This window comes from Entelurus aequoreus, linkage group LG03, assembly GCF_033978785.1.
Source record: "Entelurus aequoreus isolate RoL-2023_Sb linkage group LG03, RoL_Eaeq_v1.1, whole genome shotgun sequence".
NCBI lineage: Eukaryota > Metazoa > Chordata > Actinopteri > Syngnathiformes > Syngnathidae > Entelurus > Entelurus aequoreus.
The window spans coordinates 90,115,869-90,142,574 of record NC_084733.1 but is presented as its reverse complement, the minus strand read 5'-3'; the positions used below and the strand labels follow the sequence as shown (position 1 = coordinate 90,142,574).

General features: G+C 38.8%; 1 protein-coding gene across 2 annotated transcripts in view; it reads right to left on the bottom strand.

The window, feature by feature from the left end:
• The window catches only part of ahi1 (Abelson helper integration site 1), a 51,021-nt gene that overhangs the window by 12,070 nt on the left and 12,245 nt on the right, over positions 1 to 26,706 (bottom strand). Inside the window, exons 5-19 of one of the 2 annotated variants that reach the window (XM_062043180.1) lie at positions 26,493 to 26,658; positions 23,750 to 23,942; positions 23,571 to 23,678; positions 23,312 to 23,497; positions 20,491 to 20,643; positions 20,286 to 20,418; positions 20,084 to 20,207; positions 16,362 to 16,591; positions 16,204 to 16,301; positions 16,001 to 16,119; positions 11,647 to 11,777; positions 6,181 to 6,321; positions 5,927 to 6,111; positions 5,817 to 5,853; positions 632 to 669 (exon numbers count right to left, since the gene is read on the bottom strand). In XM_062043180.1, coding sequence (XP_061899164.1) covers positions 632 to 669; positions 5,817 to 5,853; positions 5,927 to 6,111; positions 6,181 to 6,321; positions 11,647 to 11,777; positions 16,001 to 16,119; positions 16,204 to 16,301; positions 16,362 to 16,591; positions 20,084 to 20,207; positions 20,286 to 20,418; positions 20,491 to 20,643; positions 23,312 to 23,497; positions 23,571 to 23,678; positions 23,750 to 23,942; positions 26,493 to 26,658 — 2,042 coding nt within the window. The remainder of the gene's footprint in view (positions 1 to 631; positions 670 to 5,816; positions 5,854 to 5,926; positions 6,112 to 6,180; positions 6,322 to 11,646; positions 11,778 to 16,000; positions 16,120 to 16,203; positions 16,302 to 16,361; positions 16,592 to 20,083; positions 20,208 to 20,285; positions 20,419 to 20,490; positions 20,644 to 23,311; positions 23,498 to 23,570; positions 23,679 to 23,749; positions 23,943 to 26,492; positions 26,659 to 26,706) is intronic. The other variant, XM_062043181.1, reaches the window with a different exon arrangement.

Sequence of the window (26,706 nt, the reverse complement as noted above, 5' to 3'; positions counted from 1 at the left end):
TGAGCTGTGCTCCTCACAACTCATTTTGGCACATTACCAAAAATGTGAAACTGGCAATATGAGATGTAACATATTGTAACTGTAAGCACGTTCCAAATAAACTTCAACCAACCGACACTTATTTATTCTATAGCACGGGAATGTAGGACAAAATTTGACTTGTGCAGCCCTTTGAGACACTTGTGATGTAGGGCTATATAAATAAACATTGATTGATTGATGGATTGACAGGCACTGCAGTGTATTATATGATTTTATACAGTTATATAGCATTTGATGCATCATTTATACAGTTATATAGCATTTGATGCATCATTTATACAGTTATATAGCATTTGATGCATCATTTATAGTTATATAGCATTTGATGCATCATTTATACAGTTGTATAGCATTTGATGCATCATTTATACAGTTATATAGCATTTGATGCATCATTTATACAGTTGTATAGCATTTGATGCATCATTTATACAGTTGTATAGCATTTGATGCATAATTTATACAGTTATATAGCATTTGATGCATCGTATATTTATGTCAAATATACAAAATATGAGTGTGTGTACTTAGTGTACCTAATGAGTGCACATAAGCGTACATATGCGTCACAAATGGAAAAAATACGTACCGTGCTGATGTCCGATGCTAACAAGCTCCTTCCGGTCACTGAGGGACATAAAATAGAAAATGAGTGAGTTTATTGCAATGTTTTTATTTTGACAGCAGTTTTTAATTGAGTTTTAGTCATAGTCTTGTGACAAAAAATGTATCTAAGCTAAAATGATTACGTTTTGGTCAACAAAATTACACAATGTGTTTAAATCGTTTTTATTCCTTGACTAAAATGTCAGTTAATTTTGTCAAAGCCTGCGACACAGTCATTTTGATAGTAGGCTATTATAGCTAATATAGACACTTATGTCATGTGTTGTGTTCGTTATAACACTTATATAAGACTTTTAAAGTCATTTTGATAGTAGGCTATTATAGCTAATATAGACACTTACATCATGTGTTGCCTTCATTATAACACTTATATAAGACTTTTAAAGTCATTTTGATAGTAGGCTAATATAGCTAATATAGACACTTACATCATGTGTTGCCTTCATTAAAACACTTATATAAGACTTTTAAAGTCATTTTGATAGTAGGCTAATATAGCTAATATAGACACTTACATCATGTGTTGCCTTCATTATAACACTTGTAAAATCATTTTGATAGTAGGCTATTATAGCTAATATAGACACTTACATCATGTGTTGCCTTCATTATAACACTTATTTAAGACTTGTAAAGTAATTTTGATAGTAGGCTAATATAGCTAATATAGACACTTACATCATGTGTAGCCTTCATTATAACACTTATATAAGACTTTTAAAGTCATTTTGATAGTAGGCTATTATAGCTAATATAGACACTTACATCATGTGTTGCCTTCATTATAACACTTATATAAGACTTTTAAAGTCATTTTGATAGTAGGCTAATATAGACACTTACATCATGTGTTGCCTTCATTATAACACTTATTTAAGACTTGTAAAGTAATTTTGATAGTAGGCTAATATAGCTAATATAGACACTTACATCATGTGTAGCCTTCATTATAACACTTATATAAGACTTTTAAAGTCATTTTGATAGTAGGCTATTATAGCTAATATAGACACTTACATCATGTGTTGCCTTCATTATAACACTTGTAAAATCATTTTGATAGTAGGCTATTATAGCTAATATAGACACTTACATCATGTGTTGCCTTCATTATAACACTTATTTAAGACTTGTAAAGTAATTTTGATAGTAGGCTAATATAGCTAATATAGACACTTACATCATGTGTAGCCTTCATTATAACACTTATATAAGACTTTTAAAGTCATTTTGATAGTAGGCTAATATAGCTAATATAGACACTTACATCATGTGTTGCCTTCATTATAACACTTATATAAGACTTTTAAAGTCATTTTGATAGTAGGCTAATATAGCTAATATAGACACTTACATCATGTGTAGCCTTCATTATAACACTTATATAAGACTTTTAAAGTCATTTTGATAGTAGGCTATTATAGCTAATATAGACACTTACATCATGTGTAGCCTTCATTATAACACTTACAGTCAAGAAAATAAGTATTTGAACACCCTGCTATTTTGCAAGTTCTCCCACTTAGAAATCATGGAGGGGTCTGAAATTTTCACGGTAGGTGCATGTCCACTGTATGAGATATAAGCTAAAAAAAAATCTAGAAATCACAATCTATGATTTTTTAACAATTTATTCGTGTGATACAGCTGAAAATAAGTATTTGAACACCTGTCTATCAGCTAGAATTCTGACCCTCAAAGACCTGATAGTCCGCCTTTAAAAGTCCTCCTCCACTCCACTGTATTATCCTGACTCAGATGCACCTGTGTGAGGTCGTTAGCTGCATAAAGACACCTGTCCAGCCCATACAATCAGTAAGACCCAAACATTCAGCATGGCTAAGAGCAAAGAGCTGTCCAAAGACACCAGAGACAAAATTGTACAACTCCACAAGGATGGAAAGGGCTACGGAGAAATTGCCAAGCAGCTTGGTGAAAAAAGGTCCACTGTTGGAGCAATCATTAGAAAATGGAAGAAGCTAAACATGACGGTCAATCTCAATGGAGCCCCATGCAAGATATCACCTGGTGGGGTCTCAATGATGCTAAGAAAGGTGAGGAATCAGCCCAGGACTACACGGCAGGACTTGGTCAATGACCTGAAAAGAGCTGGGACCACTGTTTCCATGGTCACTGTTGGTAATACACTAAGACGTCATGGTTTGAAATCATGCATGGCACGGAAGGTTCCCCTGCTTAAACCAGCACATGTTAAGGCCCGTCTAAAGTTTGCCAATGACCATTTGGATGATCCAGAGGAGTCATGGGAGAAAGTTTTGTGGACAGATGAGACCAAAATTTACCTTTTTGGTCATAATTCCACTATGCGTGTTTGGAGGAAGAAGAATGATGCGTACCATCCCAAGAACACCATCCCTACTGTGAATCATGGGGGTGGTAGCGTCATGCTTTGGGGGTGTTTTTCTGCTCATGGGACAGGACAACTGTACTGTATTAAGGAGATGATGACTGCAGCCATGTATTGTGAGATTTTGGCCAAACACCTCCTTCCCTTAGTCAGATCTTTGAAGATGAGTCGTGGCTGGATCTTCCAACATGACAATGACCCAAAACACACAGCCAGGAAAACCAAGAAGTGGCTTTGTAAGAACCATATCAAGGTTCTGGAGTGGCCTAGCCAGTCTCCAGACCTAAATCCAATTGAAAATCTTTGGAGGGAGCTGAAAGTCTGTGTTACTCAGCGACAGCCCAGAAACCTGACTGATCTAGAGAAGATCTGTGTGGAGGAGTGGGCCAAAATCCCTCCTGCAGTCTGTGCAAACCTGGTGAAGAACTACAGGAAACGTTTGACCTCTGTAATTGCAAACAAAGGCTACTCTACCAAATATTAATGTTGGTGTTCAAATACTTATTTTCAGCTGTATCACACAAATAAATTGTTAAAAAATCATAGATTGTGATTTCTGGATTTTTATTTTTAGGTTATCTCTCATAAAGTGGACATGCATCTACCATGACAATTTCAGACCACTCCATGATTTCTAAGTGGGAGAACTTGCAAAATAGCAGGGTGTTCAAATACTTATTTTCTTGACTGTATATAAGACTTTTAAAGTCATTTTGATAGTAGGCTAATATAGCTAATATAGACACTTACATCATGTGTTGCCTTCATTATAACACTTATATAAGACTTTTAAAATCATTTTGATAGTAGGCTATTATAGCTAATATAGACACTTACGTCATGTGTTGCCTTCATTATAACACTTATATAAGACTTTTAAAGTCATTTTGATAGTAGGCTATTATAGCTAATATAGACACTTACACCATGTGTTTCCTTCATTATAACACTTGTAAAGTCATTTTGATAGTAGGCTATTATAGCTAATATAGACACTTACACCATGTGTTGCCTTCATTATAACACTTATATAAGACTTTTAAAGTCACTTTGATAGTAGGCTAATATAGCTAATATAGACACTTACATCATGTGTTGCCTTCATTATAACACTTGTAAAGTCATTTTGATAGTAGGCTATTATAGCTAATATAGACACTTACACCATGTGTTGCCTTCATTATAACACTTATATAAGACTTTTAAAGTCACTTTGATAGTAGGCTAATATAGCTAATATAGACACTTACATCATGTGTAGCCTTCATTATAACACTTATATAAGACTTTTAAAGTCATTTTGATAGTAGGCTATTATAGCTAATATAGACACTTACATCATGTGTTGCCTTCATTATAACACTTATATAAGACTTTTAAAGTCATTTTGATAGTAGGCTAATATAGCTAATATAGACACTTACATCATGTGTTGCCTTCATTAAAACACTTATATAAGACTTTTAAAGTCATTTTGATAGTAGGCTAATATAGCTAATATAGACACTTACATCATGTGTTGCCTTCATTATAACACTTGTAAAATCATTTTGATAGTAGGCTATTATAGCTAATATAGACACTTACATCATGTGTTGCCTTCATTATAACACTTATTTAAGACTTGTAAAGTAATTTTGATAGTAGGCTAATATAGCTAATATAGACACTTACATCATGTGTAGCCTTCATTATAACACTTATATAAGACTTTTAAAGTCATTTTGATAGTAGGCTATTATAGCTAATATAGACACTTACATCATGTGTAGCCTTCATTATAACACTTATATAAGACTTTTAAAGTCATTTTGATAGTAGGCTATTATAGCTAATATAGACACTTACATCATGTGTAGCCTTCATTATAACACTTATATAAGACTTTTAAAGTCATTTTGATAGTAGGCTAATATAGCTAATATAGACACTTACATCATGTGTTGCCTTCATTATAACACTTATATAAGACTTTTAAAGTCATTTTGATAGTAGGCTATTATAGCTAATATAGACACTTACGTCATGTGTTGCCTTCATTATAACACTTATATAAGACTTTTAAAGTCATTTTGATAGTAGGCTATTATAGCTAATATAGACACTTACGTCATGTGTTGCCTTCATTATAACACTTGTAAAGTCATTTTGATAGTAGGCTATTATAGCTAATATAGACACTTACGTCATGTGTTGCCTTCATTATAACACTTATATAAGACTTTTAAAGTCATTTTGATAGTAGGCTATTATAGCTAATATAGACACTTACACCATGTGTTTCCTTCATTATAACACTTGTAAAGTCATTTTGATAGTAGGCTATTATAGCTAATATAGACACTTACACCATGTGTTGCCTTCATTATAACACTTATATAAGACTTTTAAAGTCACTTTGATAGTAGGCTAATATAGCTAATATAGACACTTACATCATGTGTTGCCTTCATTATAACACTTGTAAAGTCATTTTGATAGTAGGTTATTATAGCTAATATAGACACTTACATCATGTGTTGCCTTCATTATAACACTTATATAAGACTTTTAAAGTCACTTTGATAGTAGGCTAATATAGCTAATATAGACACATCATGTGTTGCCTTCATTACAACACTTATATAAGGCTGTTAATTTTTTGCACCTCCAAACAGATATATGTATTTTTGGTCCCAAATGGCTCTTTCAACATTTTGGGTTGCCGACTTCTGGTGTAAGCAAACACGGGTTCATTGTAAAGAAATAAAGACTAAAATAAATAAAAGTGAAATCCAACCTGGCTCGTATCCACTTGAAGATCTGTGTGGAGGCTCCTGGAAGAAGTCACAAGGTCAACAAGCTAACATGAAGTCGTGATTCAAGGGGAAAAAGAGCAGGTGTATTTACAAGCACGGAATCCATTTGGTCTTTGACTCGCTGCATCTTCAACGCCAGCCGGGTCATCTGGCTGAAGTGGTCCATGGCGGAGGTCGCCCCCGTGCTGGGGAGCGGGTCGGGCGTGTTCCTGGTGGTCCTGGTGTCGGCAGAGGTGGACCGGAGCTCCTTCATGCTGCGCACGTCCAGCTGGGAAACTGTGGGCGGGAGGAAAGACCACGCCCGGCTCGACTTCTGCGTGCACCTTTTCACGGCGTCGTACGTACCTTTGCGGTCGTGGAGGTAGACGTGCACGGCCTGCTTTTCTCCGAAGGCGCAGAAAGCCACCATGTTCTCGTGAGGGTGGAAGGACACGCCGCAGAGAGCCGAGCTGTAGCAAAGCTCAGAGTACATGGCCACCTGGTCACCTGTCAAGACAGGTAATGAGCTCATGTTTATTTTTACATCATTTTTAGACATGTCCGATAGTGGCTTTTTTGCCGATATCCGATATTGTCCAACTCTTAATTACCGATACCGATATCAACCGATACCGATATATGCAGTCGTGGAATTAACACATTATTATGCCTAATTTGGACAACCAGGTATGGTGACGATAAGGTCCTTTTTAAAAAAATTAATAAAATAAAATAAGATAAATAAATTAAAAACATTTTCTTGAATAAAAAAGAAAGTACAACAATATAAAAACAGTTACATAGAAACTAGTAATGAATGAAAATGAGTAAAATTAACTTTTAAAGGTTAGTACTATTAGTGGAGCAGCAGCACGCACAATCATGTGTGCTTACGGACTGCATCCCTTGCAGACTGTATTGATATATATTGATATATAATTAGTAGAGATGTCCGATAATATCGGCCTGCCGATATTATCGGCCGATATATGCGTTAAAATGTAATATCGGAAATTATCGTATCGTTTTTTTTATTATCGGTATCGTTTTTTTTGTGTTTTTTAAAAAAATTTTTATTAAATCAACATAAAAAACACAAGATACACTTACAATTAGTGCACCAACCCAAAAAACCTCCCTCCCCCCATTTACACTCATTCACACAAAAGGGTTGTTTCTTTCTGTTATTAATATTCTGCTTCCTACATTATATATCAATATATATCAATACAGTCTGCAAGGGATACAGTCCGTAAGCACACATGATTGTGCGTGCTGCTGCTCCACTAATAATACTAACCTTTAACACTTAATTTTTCATTCATTACTAGTTTCTATGTAACTGTTTTTATATTGTTTTACTTTCTTTTTTATTCAAGAAAATGTTTTTAATTTAGTTATCTTATTTTACTAATTTTTTAAAAAAGTACCTTATCTTCACCATACCTGGTTGTCCAAATTAGGCATAATAATGTGTTAATTCCACGACTGCATATATCGGTTGATATCGGTATCGGTTGATATCGGTATCGGTAATTAAAGAGTTGGACAATATCGGAATATCGGATATCGGCAAAAAGCCATTATCGGACATCCCTAATAATTAGAGATGTCCGATAATATCGGCCTGCCGATATTATCGGCTGATAAATGCTTTAAAATGTAATATCGGAAATTATCGGTATCGTTTATTTTATTGTCGGTATCGGTCTCTTTTTTCTTCTTCTTTTTTTTAATTAAATCAACATAAAAAACACCAGATACACTTACAATTAGTGCACCAACCCAAAAAACCTCCCTCCCCCCATTTACACTCATTCACACAAAAGGGTTGTTTCTTTCTGTTATTAATATTCTGCTTCCTACATTATATATCAATATATAACAATACAGTCTGCAAGGGATACAGTCCGTAAGCACACATGATTGTGCGTGCTGCTGCTCCACTAATAGTACTATTCATTTTTTTTAAAAAGGACCTTATCTTCACCATACCTCAGTGTTTCCCACACATTCATTTATTTGTGGCGGCCCGCCACGAAAGAATTACGTCCGCCACAAATAAAAAATTTTTTTTATTTTTTGTGTCCTGTCCAGCTTCTCAGGCAAATCATATAGTTGATGTAGATGCCCATATAGGCTGTTCAGATTTACTTTACCAAAGAGAAGTGTAGGATACTTCTCTTGTTGCCTTATTTGTATTTGACCACTACTGTTTTCTGTTTATTTGTTACTGACTGTGGCAGGACACCTCTGCCTTTGTTTCACTTTATGTTGCTGGTAAATAATATGGTTGTAGTAGTAGGCTAAAGTTATTTAGTATGCACTAATTAAAGGGGCAGAGCTTTAAGAGACATTTTAGCTTTTATATTTTATAAGATATATTTTTTGTAAGAACCCCAATTAATAAATATATTTCAGTGAATAACTTATTGTTCAAATCTGTATATAAATATGTACATAAAGTGTTGTAATTATATTGTAAAATGGATGGATGGACGTTTAAAACAAAACTGTTATTATTAATTAGCTAGTATACATTTTTTGAGCCTTTTTAGAGAAAATCATATCATTGTAGTAAATTATGCAAATTAATCGATGATGTCATGGTGACCACGCCCATAGCCACGCCCCCACCGCCACAGGTATCTTGGCAGTTTATGGGAAACACTGTACCTGGTTGTCCAAATTAGGCATGATAATGTGTTAATTCCATGACTGTATATATCGGTAGATATCGGTATCGGTAATTAAAGAGTTGGACAATATTGGAATATCGGATATCGGCAAAAAAGCCATTATCGGACGTCCCTATATATAATGTAGGAAGCAGAATATTAATAACAGAAAGAAACAACCCTTTTGTGTGAATGAGGGACACACATTATTATGCCTAATTTTGTTGTGATTAGGGATGTCCAATAGTGGCTTTTTTGCCGATATCTGATATTGTCCAACTCTTAATTACCGATTCTGATATCAACCGATACCGATATATACAGTCGTGGAATTAACACATTATTATGCCTAATTTTGTTGTGATTAGGGATGTCCGATAATGGCTTTATGCCGATATCCGATATTGTCCAACTCTCAATTACCGATACCGATATCAACCGATACCGATATATACAGTCGTGGAATTAACACATTATTATGCCTAATTTTGTTGTGATTAGGGATGTCCGATAATGGCTTTTTGCCGATATCTGATATTGTCCAACTCTTAATTACCGATACCGATATCAACCGATACCGATATATACAGTCGTGGAATTAACACATTATGCCTAATTTTGTTGTGATTAGGGATGTCCAATAGTGGCTTTTTTGCCGATATCTGATATTGTCCAACTCTTAATTACCGATTCTGATATCAACCGATACCGATATATACAGTCGTGGAATTAACACATTATTATGCCTAATTTTGTTGTGATTAGGGATGTCCGATAATGGCTTTATGCCGATATCCGATATTGTCCAACTCTCAATTACCGATACCGATATCAACCGATACCGATATATACAGTCGTGGAATTAACACATTATTATGCCTAATTTTGTTGTGATTAGGGATGTCCGATAATGGCTTTTTGCCGATATCTGATATTGTCCAACTCTTAATTACCGATACCGATATCAACCGATACCGATATATACAGTCGTGGAATTAACACATTATTATGCCTAATTTTGTTGTGATTAGGGATGTCCGATAGTGGCTTTTTTGCCGATATCTGATATTGTCCAACTCTTAATTACCGATTCTGATATCAACCGATACCGATATATACAGTCGTGGAATTAACACATTATTATGCCTAATTTTGTTGTGATTAGGGATGTCCGATAATGGCTTTTTTGCCGATATCCGATATTGTCCAACTCTTTAATTACCGATACCGATATATACAGTCGTGGAATTAACACATTATCATGCTTATTTGGACAACCAGGTATGGTGAAGATAAGGTCCTTTTCAAAAAAATTAATAAAATAAAATAAGATAAATAAATTAAAAAGAAAGTAAAACAATATAAAAACAGTTACATAGAAACTAGTAATTAATGAAAATGAGTAAAATTAAGTGTTAAAGGTTAGTACTAGAGATGTCCGATAATATCGGTCTGCCGATATTATCGGCCGATAAATGCGTTAAAATGTAATATCGGAAATTATCGGTATCGTTTTTTTTATTATCAGTATCGTATCAGTAAAATTCATTGTCATTTTTTTATTAATTTGATGGGTAGTTTGCTGTAAAATCATAAGTCAAGCAGGTATTTAAGTATCTATTTTTATCTAGACAAAAAAAAACGTTTGGAAAGTATGATAACATATTGTAATATTAGTTGCAATAATGGATACTATTGAAGTTTAAAAGGCATGCAATTTCAAGCAGTACATACACTTTTTCTGTCAAAAATGGAAAAAAATCCATTACATTTAGTTTTTTTGATTGATTGATTGAGAAGTTTGTTGACATCTTAAAGAATGGAATCCATGTAATGCTTGAAAAAGGCACATGGACGGCACAAAAAGCCAAAAAGGCTTGTTTCCATTGTGGTCCATTTAAATAGTCATCATATTTCATACATTCCATAATAAAAGATATATCACCTGTAACTAGAGATGTCCGATAGTGGCTTTTTTGCCGATATCCGATATTCCGATATTGTCCAACTCTTAATTACAGATTCCGATACCAACCGATACCGATATATACAGTGGTAGGATTAACACATTATTATACCTAATTTTGTTGTGATGCCCCGCTGGATGCATTAAACAATGTAACAAGGTTTTTCAAAATAAATCAACTCAAGTTATGGAAATAAAATGCCAACATGGCACTGCCATATTTATTATTGAAGTCCCAAAAATGCATTATATTTTTTAACATGCATCAAAACAGCAGCTTGGAATGTGGGACATGCTCTCCCTGAGAGAGCATGAGGAGGTTGAGGTGGGCGGGGTTGGGGTATATTGTAGTGTCTCGGAAGAGTTAGTGCTGCAAGGGGTTCTGGGTATTTGTTGTGTTTATGTTGTGTTACGGTGCGGATGTTTTCCCGAAATGTGTTTGTCATTCTTGTTTGGTGTGGGTTCACAGTGTGGCGCATATTTGTAACAGTGTTAAAGTTGTTTATACGGCCACCCTCAGTGTGACCTGTATGGCTGTTGACCAAGTATGCCTCGCATTCACTTGTGTGTGTGAAAAGCCGTAGATATTATGTGATTGGGTCGGCACGCAAAGGCAGTGCCTTTAATAATACATAATAATAATAATAGATTTTATTTGTAAAAAGCACTTTACATTGAGTAAACAACCTCAAAGTGCTACAGTGTATTAAAAATAAATAATAATTTAAAAGATAATAAAAAATAAATAAAAACTAGACCAGCCAAATAGCTAAAACTAGTATGCATATATCTAAAAAAAAAAAGGCTTTTTTTTTAAAAAAGGGTTTTTAAGCCTTTTTTAAAAGTATCCACAGTCTGTGGTGCCCTCAGGTGGTCAGGGAGAGCGTTCCACAGACTGGGAGCGGCGGAGCAGAAAGCCTGGTCTCCCATTGTTCGTAGCTTTGTCCTCGGAGGTTGGAGGAGGTTAGCCTGTCCGGAGCGGAGGTGTCGTGTGGAGGATTTGGGGGTGAGTTTAAGGGTTAGGGTCCGTACAGCGGCGTTTTAAAAAGTCATAAATTGTACTTTTTGAAACCGATACCGATCATTTCCGATATTACATTTTAAAGCATTTATCGGCCGATAATCTCGGCAGTCCGATGTCATCGGACATCTCTAATCATTTTTATGAGAAAAAAACACAAGTCTTACCAGTTTCGGTGTTCCAAACATACGCCATTCCATCCTCGCTGCCAGAGAAGATGAAGCTCCCGCACGGCGTGAAAGTGCTGGAGATCCTCTCTCGGTGGTTTGTGGCTCCCGTGTACCTTTTCACTGTCCAACTAAGACATGAAGATAAATATTTACAAACTTTTGCGCCGCGTTATGCAGACTTTTCTCATAAGCTTACAATAATACCCAATCAGGCCCAACTAGTTTGCATCAATCAGTAGAAAGAAAACCATGTAATGCTAAAGTTAAAGGCCTACTGGAATTTTTTTTTAAAATTTAAACGGGGATAGCAGATCCATTCTATGTGTCATACTTGATCATTTCGCGATATTGCCATATTTTTGCTGAAAGGATTTAGTAGAGAACATCGACGATAAAGTTCGCAACTTTTGGTCGCTGATAAAAAAAAAAGCCTTGCCTGTACCGGAAGTAGCGTGACGTCACAGGTTGAAAGGCTCCTCACATTTCCCCATTGTTTACACCAGCAGCGAGAGTGATTCGGACCGAGAAAGCCACGATTACCCCATTAATTTGAGCCAGGATGAAAGATTCGTGGATGAGGAACGTGAGAGTGAAGGACTAGAGTGCAGTGCAGGACGCATCTTTTTTCGCTCTGACCGTAACTTAGGTACAAGCTGGCTCATTGGATTCCACACTCTCTCCTTTTTCTATTGTGGATCACGGATTTGTATTTTAAACCACCTGGGATACTATATCCTCTTGAAAATGAGAGTCGAGAACGCAAAATGGACATTCACAGTGACTTTTATCTCCACGACAATACATCGGCGAAACACTTTAGCTAAAGGAGCTAACGTGATAGCATCGGGCTTAACTGCATATAGAAACAAAAGAAATAAGCCCCTGACTGGAAGGATAGACAAAAAATCAACAATACTATTAAACCATGGACATGTAACTACACGGTTAATGCTTTCCAGGCTGGCGAAGCTTAACAATGCTGTTGCTAACGACGCCATTGAAGCTAACTTAGCAACGGGACCTCACAGAGCTATGCTAAAAACATTAGCTATCCACCTACGCCAGCCCTCATCTGCTCATCAACACCCGTGCTCACCTGCGTTCCAGCGATCGACGGAGCGACGAAAGACTTCACCCGATCATAGATGCGGTCGGTAGTTAGCGTCGGATAGCGCGTCTGCTATCCAAGTCAAAGTCCTCCTGCTTGTGTTGCTGCAGCCAGCCGCTAATACACCGATCCCACCTACAACTTTCTTCTTTGCAGTCTTCATTGTTCATTAAACAAATTGCAAAAGATTCACCAACACAGATGTCCAGAATACTGTGGAATTTTGAGATGAAAACAGAGCTTTTTTGTATTGGATTCAATGGAATCCGAATACTTCCATTTAACTAGTGACGTCACTCGTCATCATACATAGACATTTCCAACCGGAAGTTTAGCGGGAAATTAAAAATGTCACTTTATAAGTTAACCCGGCCGTATTGTTGCAATGTTAAGATTTCATCATTGATATATAAACTATCAGACTGCGTGGTCGCTAGTAGTGGCTTTCAGTAGGCCTTTAAGTGATAAGCACACATTTATTGTCTTGCTTTGTTTTGTTCGTCTGTCGCTTCCAAGCAAACTGCAAGAGTGTTCACTCTATGAATTGGTTTCAGCCCGTGGGCGCATTTGTTTTGTAGCGGAATTACAAACCTCAAAACCAGTAAATGGTAAATAAAAACAGAATACAATGATTAGCAAATTTTTTTCAACTTATATTCAATTGAATAGACTGCAAAGACAAGATATTTAACGTTCAAACTGGTAAACTTTGTTATTTTTTGCAAATATTAGCTCATTTGGAATTTGATGCCTGCAACATGTTTCACAAAAAGCTGGCACAAGTGGCAAAAAAGACTGAGAAAGTTGAGGAATGCTCGTCGAACACTTATTTGGAACATCCCACAGGTGAACAGGCTAATTGGGAACAGGTGGGTGCCATGATTGGGTATAAAAGCAGCTTCCATGAAATGCTCAGTCATTCACAAACAAGGACGGGGGCGAGGGTCACCACTTTGTCAACAAATGCCTGAGCAAATTGTTTAAGAACAACATTTCTCAACCAGCTATTGCAAGGAATTTAGGGATTTCGCCATCTACGCTCTGTAATATCATCAAAAGGTTCAGAGAATTTGGAGAAATCACTGCACGTAAGCGACAAGACTGAAAACCAACATTGAATGCAGCAGAACATTCGATCCCTCAGGCGGTACTGCATCAAAAAGCGACATCATTGTGTAAAGGATATCACCACATGGGCTCAGGAACACTTTAGAAAACCACTGTCACTAAATACAGTTGGTCGCTACATCTGTAAGTGCAAGTTAAAGCTCTACTATGCAAAGCCGAAGCCATTTATCAACAACACCCAGAAACGCCGCCGGCTTCGCTGGGCCCGAGATCATCTAAGATGGACTGATGCAAAGTGGAAAAGTGTTCTGTGGTCTGACGAGTCCACATTTCAAATTGTTTTTGGAAATATTCGACATCGTGTCATCCGGACCAAAGGGGAAGTGAACCATCCAGACTGTTATCGACGCAAAGTTCAAAAGCCAGCATGTGTGATGGTATGGGGGTGTATTAGTGCCCAAGGCATGGGTAACTTACACATCTGTGAAGGCACCATTAATGCTGAAAGGTACATACAGGTTTTGGAACAACATATACTTTCCTGGCCCGCCTGCAGTCCAGACCTGTCTCCCATGGAAAATGTGTGGCGCATTATGAAGCGTAAAATACGACAGCGGAGTGCATTCAACTGAATATGGCTTGAAAAGGATTTGCAAATCATTGTATTCCGTTTATATTTACATCTAACACAATTTCCCAACTCATATGGAAACGGGGTTTGTATATAGGACAACGCATCATTTTAAGACCTTTTTCCCACGTAGAAAATGTTTCCCTTATTTTCAAATGCAAATTTTGACAGGCGTGTTGTTTAGGGATGATACTCGAAACCGGTTTTCCCAGTTGTTCGATAAGAAAAGAACCGAATCCTCGGACTCGAATCCCTTTTTAAAAACCGGTACCCGTTATCGAGACCACTATAGTAAAGAAAAAGAGTTGGTTCTATATTCGAACCCATCGGAACGAATCCCGTCCCGACCAGAAATGCTCCGTGTGACATCACAAGAAATGACGTCACGTAGCTCGGTCATTAGGCGCAGATAGCGAAAGCAGGAAAAAAATGGACGGGAAAAAGTGCTCCAAGGTGTAATAAAGTTCAAAACAAAAGGTATAATCCAATGAATAACTTTACTGGGAGATTTGAGCAGACTACAAACACATGAAGAACACTTTTACCACCAACCGGAAACATAGCAACCAGGCTAGCAACGCACCTCCTTTACGGCAGCTGTCGCAACGTTCTTAAAGCAACCGCAGCACATACATATATGACATGATCTCCCTTTTTCAACTTTTGTTTTTCTTTCCTTGTAAACAAAACAAAATCACACTGTATATGTGTTGTCTGTCTAATTATAAATAATGCAGACGAGGCGTGTTGGCTGAGTTCTTGACGTTTACTTTCACGGGTGACGACATGCAACAACACTTTTCGGGGCTACCGCACATGCTCGTCACTCCCGTTGCATGATGGGTAGTGTAGTTGTTATATTCCCTAGCTCATAACATCTTTCCCCCTATAAAGAAATAATGTTAACTCAATAAAGTGTATTTCTTTTTTTAGCTTTAACTTTTCATTTTTTAGCATTGTAACCACATTTGCAAACAACTTTTCTCTTCATAGAATTTTCTTTCAATAAAGAAATAAAGTGCAAAAATGTCAAAGCATCATAACAAACAGTTATGTTCCAATAGCAGCAGAAGTGCACTTTTTGGAGAGCTGTATTATTTCCAGTTTTGTGCCCAAGGGACTGATTTTATTTAACACTAGTATTATTTATACACCTATAGTGATCACAGAGACAGGTTGTTTTTGTGTTACCTTATATATTTGTTTTTCTGAAAAATCCCACTTAATATACTTTGGGTAACAACAGTCAATATTTTTTTTTTTTTTTTTTTAGGGGGGCAACAGTCAATATTTATTTATTTTTTAGATTAAATTGTTTTCTTATATAATAAAAGTGAGCTTTTGTTAAACCAAATATTGTGTGTTTTTTTCCATATACAACAACCTATCTGGACTCGATAAGAGAATCGATAAGGAATCGGTTCGATAAGAGGATTCGATATTAGACTCGAACTCGATAATTTCTTATCAAACATCATCCCTAGTGTTGTTTATGAGATATTGAGTGTGAGTGACAGGAGTGTGAAATAACGCCGTGGACTCACATTCTCAGATCCATTGTTCTCAGGACGTTGTCTTTGGCATGGATGAGGAGGGAACGCCCGTTAGGATGGACCCGCAGCATGTTGACGGGCACTCCCTTCAGGTCCTCCTCTGCATGTATCTGCACACACACGTGGCGTTCATCGGACGCTGTAACCTCCACTACTGACGTAGCAAGCACAGAAGACGGCGGTCTACCAGATACCTTCTCTACAGACCAGTGACGCCAAGGTTGATCCTCGCTTACAGAGGTCTTCCACACAATGATACTTCCTGTGTTGTCCGCTGAGAACATCCTGTGGCCTGTGAACAAAATAAACATTAGGTCCAACACCGATTAGCGTCACCAGAGCGCTCAAACACCTTCTGGGTCAAAACAAATGGTGTTGATGAAACTGCCGTGAGACTCGAACTCCTGCAAGAGCTGCCCGTTGACGTCTTCCACGTCCAGCCGCCAGAGGCGCAGCACGCCGTCGTAGCCACCGCTGACCGCCAGGTTCTGGGCCGCTGGGTGGTACTGGGCCGAGTACACAAACGAAGGGTGTGGGAGAACTTTCCGGGCAGTTGGTAGGAGCTCCTCGACATTCCACTCCCTGCCGGGGACACAGATACTATATTTCTTTATGCGGACATCAATGTTTAATAACATAAACTAGAAAATTCCCCGAGGAAATTTTGATGGGTCTGCTATCTGTGGCCTGGACCTCTGGCCGGGGGTCGTCGGAAGCCGCCGTACTTTAAAGATGGTGCAGAGTGTCCGAATCTTAGGTGTAACTGTACAAATGAGCTACCCAGCTAGCCTAAAACGTTAGCATGCGCACATTAAAATGCTAAGCCTTAGCATGTGTGCTAACGATGGCATGCCAACAGTTAGCATGTCTACACATTTCAAGTAACAAGGCTGTAAGGCGTATGGCCGCGGAAATGGAAAAAAAGTGTAAAATTAGATGAAAAAGTGAGCCAAAAAAAGGATTTCTGGGAATTCCTGGAATTTTTTTTTTAACTTGGAAAAATTATAGTTTGAATCTCCAGGATATGTGGAATATGTTGAATCGGTTGAAAAATGTGGAAATGGTGGAAGTTTGAAAAATGGCCAATTCATTTTAAATGGGAAAAAATGTCCCGGAAAACCTGGAATTTTGGGAAATCTGGGAATTTGTGAAGGGAAAGCCCGCGATTCCGCAATAGTTTGAAGTTGGAATGCTTTGAATCGAATGAAAAATGTGGAAGGAGTAGTCGCCAGAAAAAAGGGTGAAAAAAAGGTTTGGGAAAAAAAAGGATTTCTGGGAATTCCTGGAAAAAAAATTTTGAACTTGGAAAAATTATAGTTTGAATCTCCAGGATATGTGGAATATGTTGAATCGGTTGAAAAATGGCCAATTCATTTTGAATTGGAAAAAATGTCCCGGAAAACCTGGAATTCTGGGAAATCTGGGAATTTGTCAAGGGAAATCCCGCGATTCCCGAATAGGCTGAACAGTTTGAAGTTGGAACACTTTGAATCGGATGAAAAATGTGGAAGGAGTAGTCGACAGAAAAAAGGGTTTGGAAAAAAAAGGATTTCCGGGAATTCCTGGAATTTTTTTGAACTTGGAAAAATTATAGTTTGAATCTCCAGGATAGGTGGAATATGTTGAATCGGTTGAAAAATGTGGAAATGGTGGAAGTTTGAAAAATGGCCAATTCATTTTGAATGGGAAAAAATGTCCCGGAAAACCTGGAATTCTGGGAAATCTGGGAATTTGTCAAGGGAAAGCCCGCGATTCCCGAATAGGCTGCACAGTTTGAAGTTGAAACGGTTTGAATCGGATGAAAAATGTGGAAGGAGTAGTTGACAGAAAAAAGGGTTTGGAAAAAAAAGGATTTCCGGGAATTCCTGGAATTTTTTTGAACTTGGAAAAATTATAGTTTGAATCTCCAGGATAAGTGGAATATGTTGAATCGGTTGAAAAATGTGGAAATGGTGGAAGTTTGAAAAATGGCCAATTCATTTTGAATGGGAATTTGGAATTTGTCAAGGGAAAGCCCGCGATTCCCGAATAGGCTGCACAGTTTGAAGTTGAAACGGTTTGAATCGGATGAAAAATGTGGAAGGAGTAGTCGACAGAAAAAAGGGTGAAAAAAGTTATTTCTGGGAATACCTGGAATTTTTTTGAAATTGGAAAAATTATAGCTTGAATCTCCAGGATATGTGGAATATGTTGAATCGGTGGAAACATGTGGAAATGGTGGAAGTCTGAAAAATGGCCAATTCATTTTGAATGGAAAACCTGGAATTCTGGGAAATCTGGGAATTTGTCAAGGGAAAGCCCGCGTTTCCCGAATAGGCTGAACAGTTTGAAGTTGGGACGCTTTGAATCGGATGAAAAATGTGGAAGGAGTAGTCGACAGAAAATAGGGTGAAAAAAGGGTTTTGAAAAAAAAAAAAAAGGATTTCTGGGAATTCCTGGAATTTTTTGGAACTTGGAAAAATTATAGTTTGAATCTCCAGGATATGTGGAATATGTTGAATTGGTTGAAAAATGTGGAAATTTGAAAAATGGCCAATTCATTTTGAATGGGATAAAGGTCCTGGAGAACCTGGAATTCTGGGAAATCTGGGAATTTGTCAAGACAAAGCCCGCGATTCCCGAATAGGCTGAACAGTTTGAAGTTGGAACGCTTTGAATCGGATGAAAAATGTGGAATGTAGAGCATGCCAATATCTGGAGAAGAATAATAACATAATAACCTGCTCAGTGGCCTAGTGGTTAGAGTGTCCGCCCTGAGATGGGTAGGTCGTGAGTTCAAACCCCGGCCGAGTCATACCAAAGTCTATAAAATTGGAACTCATTACCTCCCTGCTTGGCACTCCGCATCAAGGGTTGGAATTGGGGGGTTAAATCACCAAAAATTATTCCTTGGGCGCGGCCACCGCTGCTGCTCACTGCTCCCCTCACCTCCCAGGGGGTGATCAAGGGAGCATGCATATATGTTTAAGAGTTCTTTCTTTTTTACATAGCCATGTTTAGAGTAGCTAGTACTTTTCCTTTTTATATATTCTTCCAGTCTCTCTTTGTCTTCAGATTGTCTGTTTAGTGTCTTAAACCAGTGGTCCCCAACCTTTTTGTAGCTGCGGACCGGTCAACGCTTGAAAATGTGTCCCACGGACCGGTGGGGGGTGGGTGGGTGGGGGGGGGAGGGGGGTGTATTTAAAAAAAAAAAAAAAAAAATTTTTTTTTTTTTATTTATTTTTTTACATAAATACAATCATGTGTGCTTACGGACTGTATCCCTGCAGACTGTATTGATCTATATTGATATAAAATGTATATATTGTGTTTTATATGTTGATTTCATTTAAAAAAAATAAAAAAATATATTTAAAACATTTTTTTTTTTTAAATTTCTTGTGCGGCCCGGTACCAATCGGCCCGGTGGTTGGGGACCACTGTCTTAAACCATCAGGAATGTGAAACCAAACCCCCAAATCTTCCTTATCAGTGTTGCGAGGGGAGGGGGTGGGGGGGGCTTTCTTTGCGTGCAAGAAGTTGGCTTTTCCGTTTGAATGTCAGATCAACTAGAGTAGCCGATATGAATGTATTGGTTAAACTGATCTCCTAACGCTTTAGTAAAACTTGAAAATATTCCAATTCTGTCTTGATGGTCCTTCTTACTCAGCATATATGTCATGGAAAGAATTTGGGATTGACCAGTAACTTAGATTCCCTGAACTGGTCGACGCAACATGGGTCAAATAATTTCGCCACACCTAGTGGGTGTGTGTGACAATCATTGGTACTTTAACTTTTAACTTAATAATAAATGGAAGAATTTTGGTGTAGGAAACTGTGTGTGAATGTTTTGGAGCATTCACACAATTAACAAACAATACATTAGTACAAAAAAATAGAACACCCGACCCTTTTTGTATGACTGATACTCTCTGAGGAGTACCTGGGTATGTTAGCACTTAAATCACAATTCTAGCACTTTCCAAACATTTTTTTGACTCCGGAAGGGTGACAGTTCCTGCAACTTGACACAGGTGGCGGTTGTACTGGCCCCTAGTGGCGCTACACAGAACAGCGATTAGGAGAAATGACCTGACGGTTCCATCAGAGGAGGTTGACAAAAGGCGTGTGTCGTCTGAGGTCCAGCAGAGCTCGTAGACGATCTTTAAATGGCCGCTGAAGGCGGTCAAGACTTTCCCAGAGGGGATCTCAAACACTAGAAGAGGAAAGAACATCTGGTGGTGTCAATGTGTGGACATGTTGGTGTTTTTGTCGGGGAGGACATGTTGCTCACCCACGACAGGGAAAGTATCTCGGTCGGCACAAGCAGCAGCCAGTAGAGTCCCGGCGTGAGAGAAGAGCACGCTCATGCATCCTATCCGACCGCCACGGAATGCCAGCATGGACTTGTTGGGGATCCGGCAGACCTTTTTTTTTTTTCCAAACAAAAAAATTCAAACGGCGGAAGGCCATAGACGTGACATGTTGCTGACATGTACCTGTCCGGGAAGTCTGCTCCATTTCAACACCTCCGGCTTGTCGTCCAAGTGCGGCGTGGACGTCCTCTTGGCGGCGCCCTCCTGCAGCTCGCTGTAGGTGGTGCTGCCTCGCTCCTCCTGCAGGGCCATCATGGAGCGAATGCTGGGGTCCACCTGAGTGAGGGACAGTGGACCACATTTGTGAGCAGCCTTTGAGAAAATACATGAGGAACATTGAGGGAAAAAAATAACATTTTAATCGGCACGAAAAAAGATCGAAAAAAGACCATTCATCGGCAGTGCGCCTTATAATCCGGTAAACCCTGTAGTCCGGAAAATACGGTAATTTACATTTATTTATTACCTATATTCAATTGAATAGACTGCAAAGACAAGATACTTAATGTTCGAACTGAGAAACTTTATTTTTTGCAAATATTAGCTCATTTGGAATTTGATGCCTGCAACATGTTTCAAAAAAGCTGGCACAAGTGGCAAAAAAGAGTGATAAAGTTGAGGAATGCTCATCAAACACTTATTTGGAACATCCCACAGGTGAACAGGCTAATTGGGAACAGGTGGGTGCCATGATTGGGTAAAAAAGCAGCTCCCATGAAATGCTCAGTCATTCACAAACAAGGACGGGGCGAGGGTCACCACTTTGTCAACAAATGCCCGAGCAAATTGTTTAAGGACAACATTTCTCAACCAGCTGTTGCAAGGAATTTAGGGGTTTCACCATCTACGCTCCGTAATATCATCAAAAGGTTCAGAGAATCTGGAGAAATCACTGCAGGTAAGCCATGATATTACGGACCTTCGATCCCTTAGGCCAGGGGTCGGCAACCCGCGGCTCTTTAGCGCCGCCCTAGTGGCTCTCTGGAGCTTTTTCAAAAATGTATGAAAAATGGAAAAAGATGAGGGGAAAAAATATATTTTTTGTTTTAATACGGTTTCTGTAGGAGGACAAACATGACACAAACCTCCCTAATTGTTATAAATCACACTGTTTATATTAAACATGCTTCACTGATTTCGAGTATTTGGCGAGCACCGTTTTGTCCTACTAATTTTGGAGGTCCTTGAACTCACCGTAGTTTGTTTACATGTACAACTTTCTCCGACTTTCTAGGACGTGTTTTATGCCACTTCTTTTTCTGCCTCATTTCGTCCGCCAAACTTTTAACGTTGTGCGTGAATGCACAAAGGTGAGTTTTGTCGATGTTATTGACTTGTGTGGAGTGCTAATCAGACATATTTGGTCTCTGCATTAATGCAAGCTAATCGATGCTAACATGCTATTTAGGCTAGCTATATGTACATATTGCATCATTATGCCTCATTTGTAGCCATATTTGAGGTCATTTAGTTTCCTTTAAGTCCTCTTAATTAAATTTATATGTCATGACACACTATCTGTATGTAATATGGCTTTGGGTCGGCAACCCAAAATGTTGAAAGAGCCATATTGGACCAAAAATACAAAAACAAATCTGTCCAGAGCCGCAAAAAATTAAAAGCCATATTTACATGTATCATGAGATATACATTTAATTAAGAGGACTTAAAGGAAACTAAATAAGCTCAAATATAGCTACAAATGAGGCATAATGATGCAATATGTACATATCGCTAGCCTAAATAGCATGTTAGCATCGATTAGCTTGCAGTCATGCAGTGACCAAATATGTCTGATTAGCACTCCACACAAGTCAATAACATCAACAAAACTCACCTTTGTGCGCTCATGTACAACGTTAAAAGTGTGGTGGACAAAATGAGGCAGAAAAAGAAGTGGCATAAAACACGTCCTAGAAAGTCGGAGAAAGCTATACATGTAAACAAGCTAAGGTGAGTTCAAGGACCGCCAAAATTAGTAGGACAAAACGGCGCTCGCCAAATACTCGAATCAGTGAAGCATTTTTAATATAAACAGTGTGATTTATAACAATTAGGGAGGTTTGTGTCATGTTTGTCCTCCTACAGAAACCATACTAAAACAAAAAAATAGATTTTTTTCCCCCCTCATCTTTTTCCGTTCTTCATACATTTTTGAAAAATCTCCAGAGGGCCACTAGGGCGGCGCTAAAGAGCCGCATGCGGCTCTAGAGCCTTAGGCGGTACTGCATCAAAAAGCGACATCGGTGTGTAAAGGATATCACCACATGGGCTCAGGAACACTTCAATCAATCAATGTCTCAAAGGGCTGTACAAGCCACAACGACAGAGCCCACATACGGGCAAGGAAAACTCACCCCAGTGGGACGTCGATGTGAATGACTATGAGAAACCTTGGAGAGGACCGCATATGTGGGCAACACTTCAGAAAACCACTGTCACTCACTACAGTTTGTCGCTACGTCTCTAAACGCAAGTTAAACTCTACTTTGCAAAGCCAAAGCCATTTATCAACAACACCCAGAGACGTCGCCGGCTTCGCTGGGCCCGAGCTCATCCAAGACGGACTGACGCAAGGTGGAAAAGTGTTCTGTGGTCCACATTTCAAATTGTATTTGGAAACTGTGGTCTCCTCAGTTCCCAAACGTTTACGGAGTGTTGTTAAAAGGAAAGTCCATGTAACACAGTGGTAAAAAAGCAATTTGTTGCTGCCATTAAATTCTAAGTTAATGATTATTTGCCAAAAAAAAACAAGTTTCTCAGTGTGAACATGAAATATCTTGTCTTTGCAGTCTATTCAATTGAATATAAGTTGAAAAGGATTTGTTGTATTCTCTTTTTATTTACCATTTACACAACTTCACTGCTTTTGGGTTTTGTACTTGCAGACAAATGATTGTATGAGAAAATATCCAACAGATTTTTTTTAACTGTCAGTACTCACGTGCTGAGGTACTTTGATGCCTTTCACCGTGACGTAGAGAGTGGACGCGTATTTGACCCGGGGGTAATGTCGCCACCACTCGACCACCTCAATGGTGCCAGGCTGCCTCCGAGCCCACGTGGGCGGGCAGTAGAGCTGGAGGCGAAGTTTGCTGCCGGTATTCAGCACGCCATTGGCTCCCACTAGCTGGAAGTACGTAAAAAGGAAATAAGCGGTTAAAACAGTGAATCATTTCAAAGGGTTGGGTATTTTAGTGGACCTTGGCAGGCACCTTGAGGAACGCCCAGGTGATCTTCCTGAACCCCCTCTCGTTCACGTCAACATCGACGTTGGCTTTGGCTTCCTCCATGCTGAGAAACTCCAGGATCTTGAAGGACACGCAAACAATTGTTCAATAAAAACCTGGGACGTGTCCACGGGTGAAGCGGCGTCTGTCACCTCAAAGAAGAGGACCACTTTGGGGCCCTTGGGGTCCTTCTGGACAAAGTGTCTGAAGGGCTCGTTGAAGATGATCTGCTCCTGCCACTCGGGGACGACCGACTTGTTCTTCTTGAAGTCGAAAGGCTGCGTCATGATAGGCAGGATGTGGTCCACGCGGTCTTGCTCGTAAAACGAGGACACGGGGCGGTGGCTGTGGAGCAAACAAAAACTTAACTAAACTACCGCATTTTTCGGACTATAAGGCGCACTTAAAATCCTTCATTTTCTCAAAACTCGACAGTGCGCCTTATAACCCGGTGCGCCTAATGTATGGAACAATTTTGGTTGTGCTTACCAACATATATGCTATTTTATTGGGTACATGGTGTAATGATAAGTGTGACCAGTAGATGGCAGTCACACATAAGAGATACGTGTACACTGCAATATGATGGCAGTCACACATAAGAGATACACGTGTAGACTGCAATAAGATGGCAGTCACACATAAGAGATACACATGTAGACTGCAATATGATGGCTGTCAAACATAAGAGATACGTGTAGACTGCAATAAGATGGCAGTCACACATAAGAGATACGTGTAGACTGCAATATGATGGCAGTCATACATAAGAGATACACGTGTAGACTGCAATAAGATGGCAGTCACACATAAGAGATACGTGTAGACTGCAATAAGATGGCAGTCACACATAAGAGATACACATGTAGACTGCAATATGATGGCTGTCAAACATAAGAGATACGTGTAGACTGCAATAAGATGGCAGTCACACATAAGAGATACGTGTAGACTGCAATATGATGGCAGTCACACATAAGAGATACGTGTAGAGTGCAATAAGATGGCAGTCACACATAAGAGATATGCGTAGACTGCAATAAGATGGCAGTCACACATAAGAGATACGTATAGACTGCAATATGATGGCAGTCACACATGAGATATGTGTAGACTGCAATAAGATGGCAGTCACACATAAGAGATACGTGTAGACTGCAATATGATGGCAGTCACACATAAGAGATACACGTGTAGACTGCAATATGATGGCAGTCACACATAAGAGATACACGTGTAGACTGCAATAAGATGGCAGTCACACATAAGACATACGTGTAGACTGCAATAAGATGGCAGTCACACATAAGACATACGTGTAGACTGCAATAAGATGGCAGTCACACATAAGAGATACACGTGTAGACTGTAATAAGATGGCAGTCACACATAAGAGATACGTGTAGAGTGCAATAAGATGGCAGTCACACATAAGAGAAACTTGTAGACTGCAATAAGATGGCAGTCACACATGAGATATGTGTAGACTGCAATAAGATGGCAGTCACACATAAGAGATATGCGTAGACTGCAATAAGATGGCAGTCACACATAAGAGATACGTATAGACTGCAATATGATGGCAGTCACACATGAGATATGTGTAGACTGCAATAAGATGGCAGTCACACATAAGAGATACGTGTAGAGTGCAATAAGATGGCAGTCACACATAAGAGATACTTGTAGACTGCAATAAGATGGCAGTCACACATGAGATATGTGTAGACTGCAATAAGATGGCAGTCACACAAGAGATATGCGTAGACTGCAATAAGATGGCAGTCACACATAAGAGATACGTATAGACTGCAATATGATGGCAGTCACACATGAGATATGTGTAGACTGCAATAAGATGGCAGTCACACATAAGAGATACGTGTAGACTGCAATATGATGGCAGTCACACATAAGAGATACACGTGTAGACTGCAATATGATGGCAGTCACACATGAGATATGTGTAGACTGCAATAAGATGGCAGTCACATAAGAGATACGTGTACACTGCAATATGATGGCAGTCACACATAAGAGATACGTGTAGACTGCAATATGATGGCAGTCACACATAAGAGATACGTGTAGAGTGCAATAAGATGGCAGTCACACATAAGAGATATGCGTAGACTGCAATAAGATGGCAGTCACACATAAGAGATACGTGTAGACTGCAATATGATGGCAGTCACACATAAGAGATACACGTGTAGACTGCAATATGATGGCAGTCACACATGAGATATGTGTAGACTGCAATAAGATGGCAGTCACATAAGAGATACGTGTACACTGCAATATGATGGCAGTCACACATAAGAGATACACGTGTAGACTGCAATAAGATGGCAGTCACACATAAGAGATACGTGTAGACTGCAATATGATGGCAGTCACACATAAGAGATACGTGTAGACTGCAATATGACTCAAGTAAACAACACCAAAATATTATATGTGTAAACAACACCAAAATATTATATGTTCCATGGAAAATATAGAACATTACACACGGCGCTCAAAAATCCATCAAAATGTTTTAGTAGGACTTTGGTAAGCTATGAAGCCACACCGCTTGATGGATTGTACTGTGCTTCAACATAGGAGTATTATTATGGTGTGTGTATAAGGTAAGACACATTATCTGGCGTTTTGTTTGCAATATTATGCAAAACAAACTTTTCTTACCTTCTGGTACCTGCTGATCTGTATTTGGGATCTGCATAAGTCCTGAAAATGTGCGCGCAACCGCCATGTAGTAAACCCACTATTCATATTTACATTGTTTCTTATGGAGACATTTGCTTCACTCTATGAACTTCTCAATTGACGAACCAATTAAAGATGGCGAACGCAGGTTCCATTGCACCATGATGAATACATCTCTCTAACCTGTCTTCCTTTTTCACGTAGTGGCCGGTGACCTCGTCCACCAAGTGGACCTTCACCATGGGATGAGAGATGCGGAGGTCCGTCGTGAGGCTGTCTGTTCTGTGCACGTACACCCCCAGCACCAGACCGTCATCAGGGACTGCCCTGGTTTCATCTTGGTCCACAGCTGAAAGTGTTAGGTAAGAATAGAGTGAGGTGCAACATAAGAGTTTCA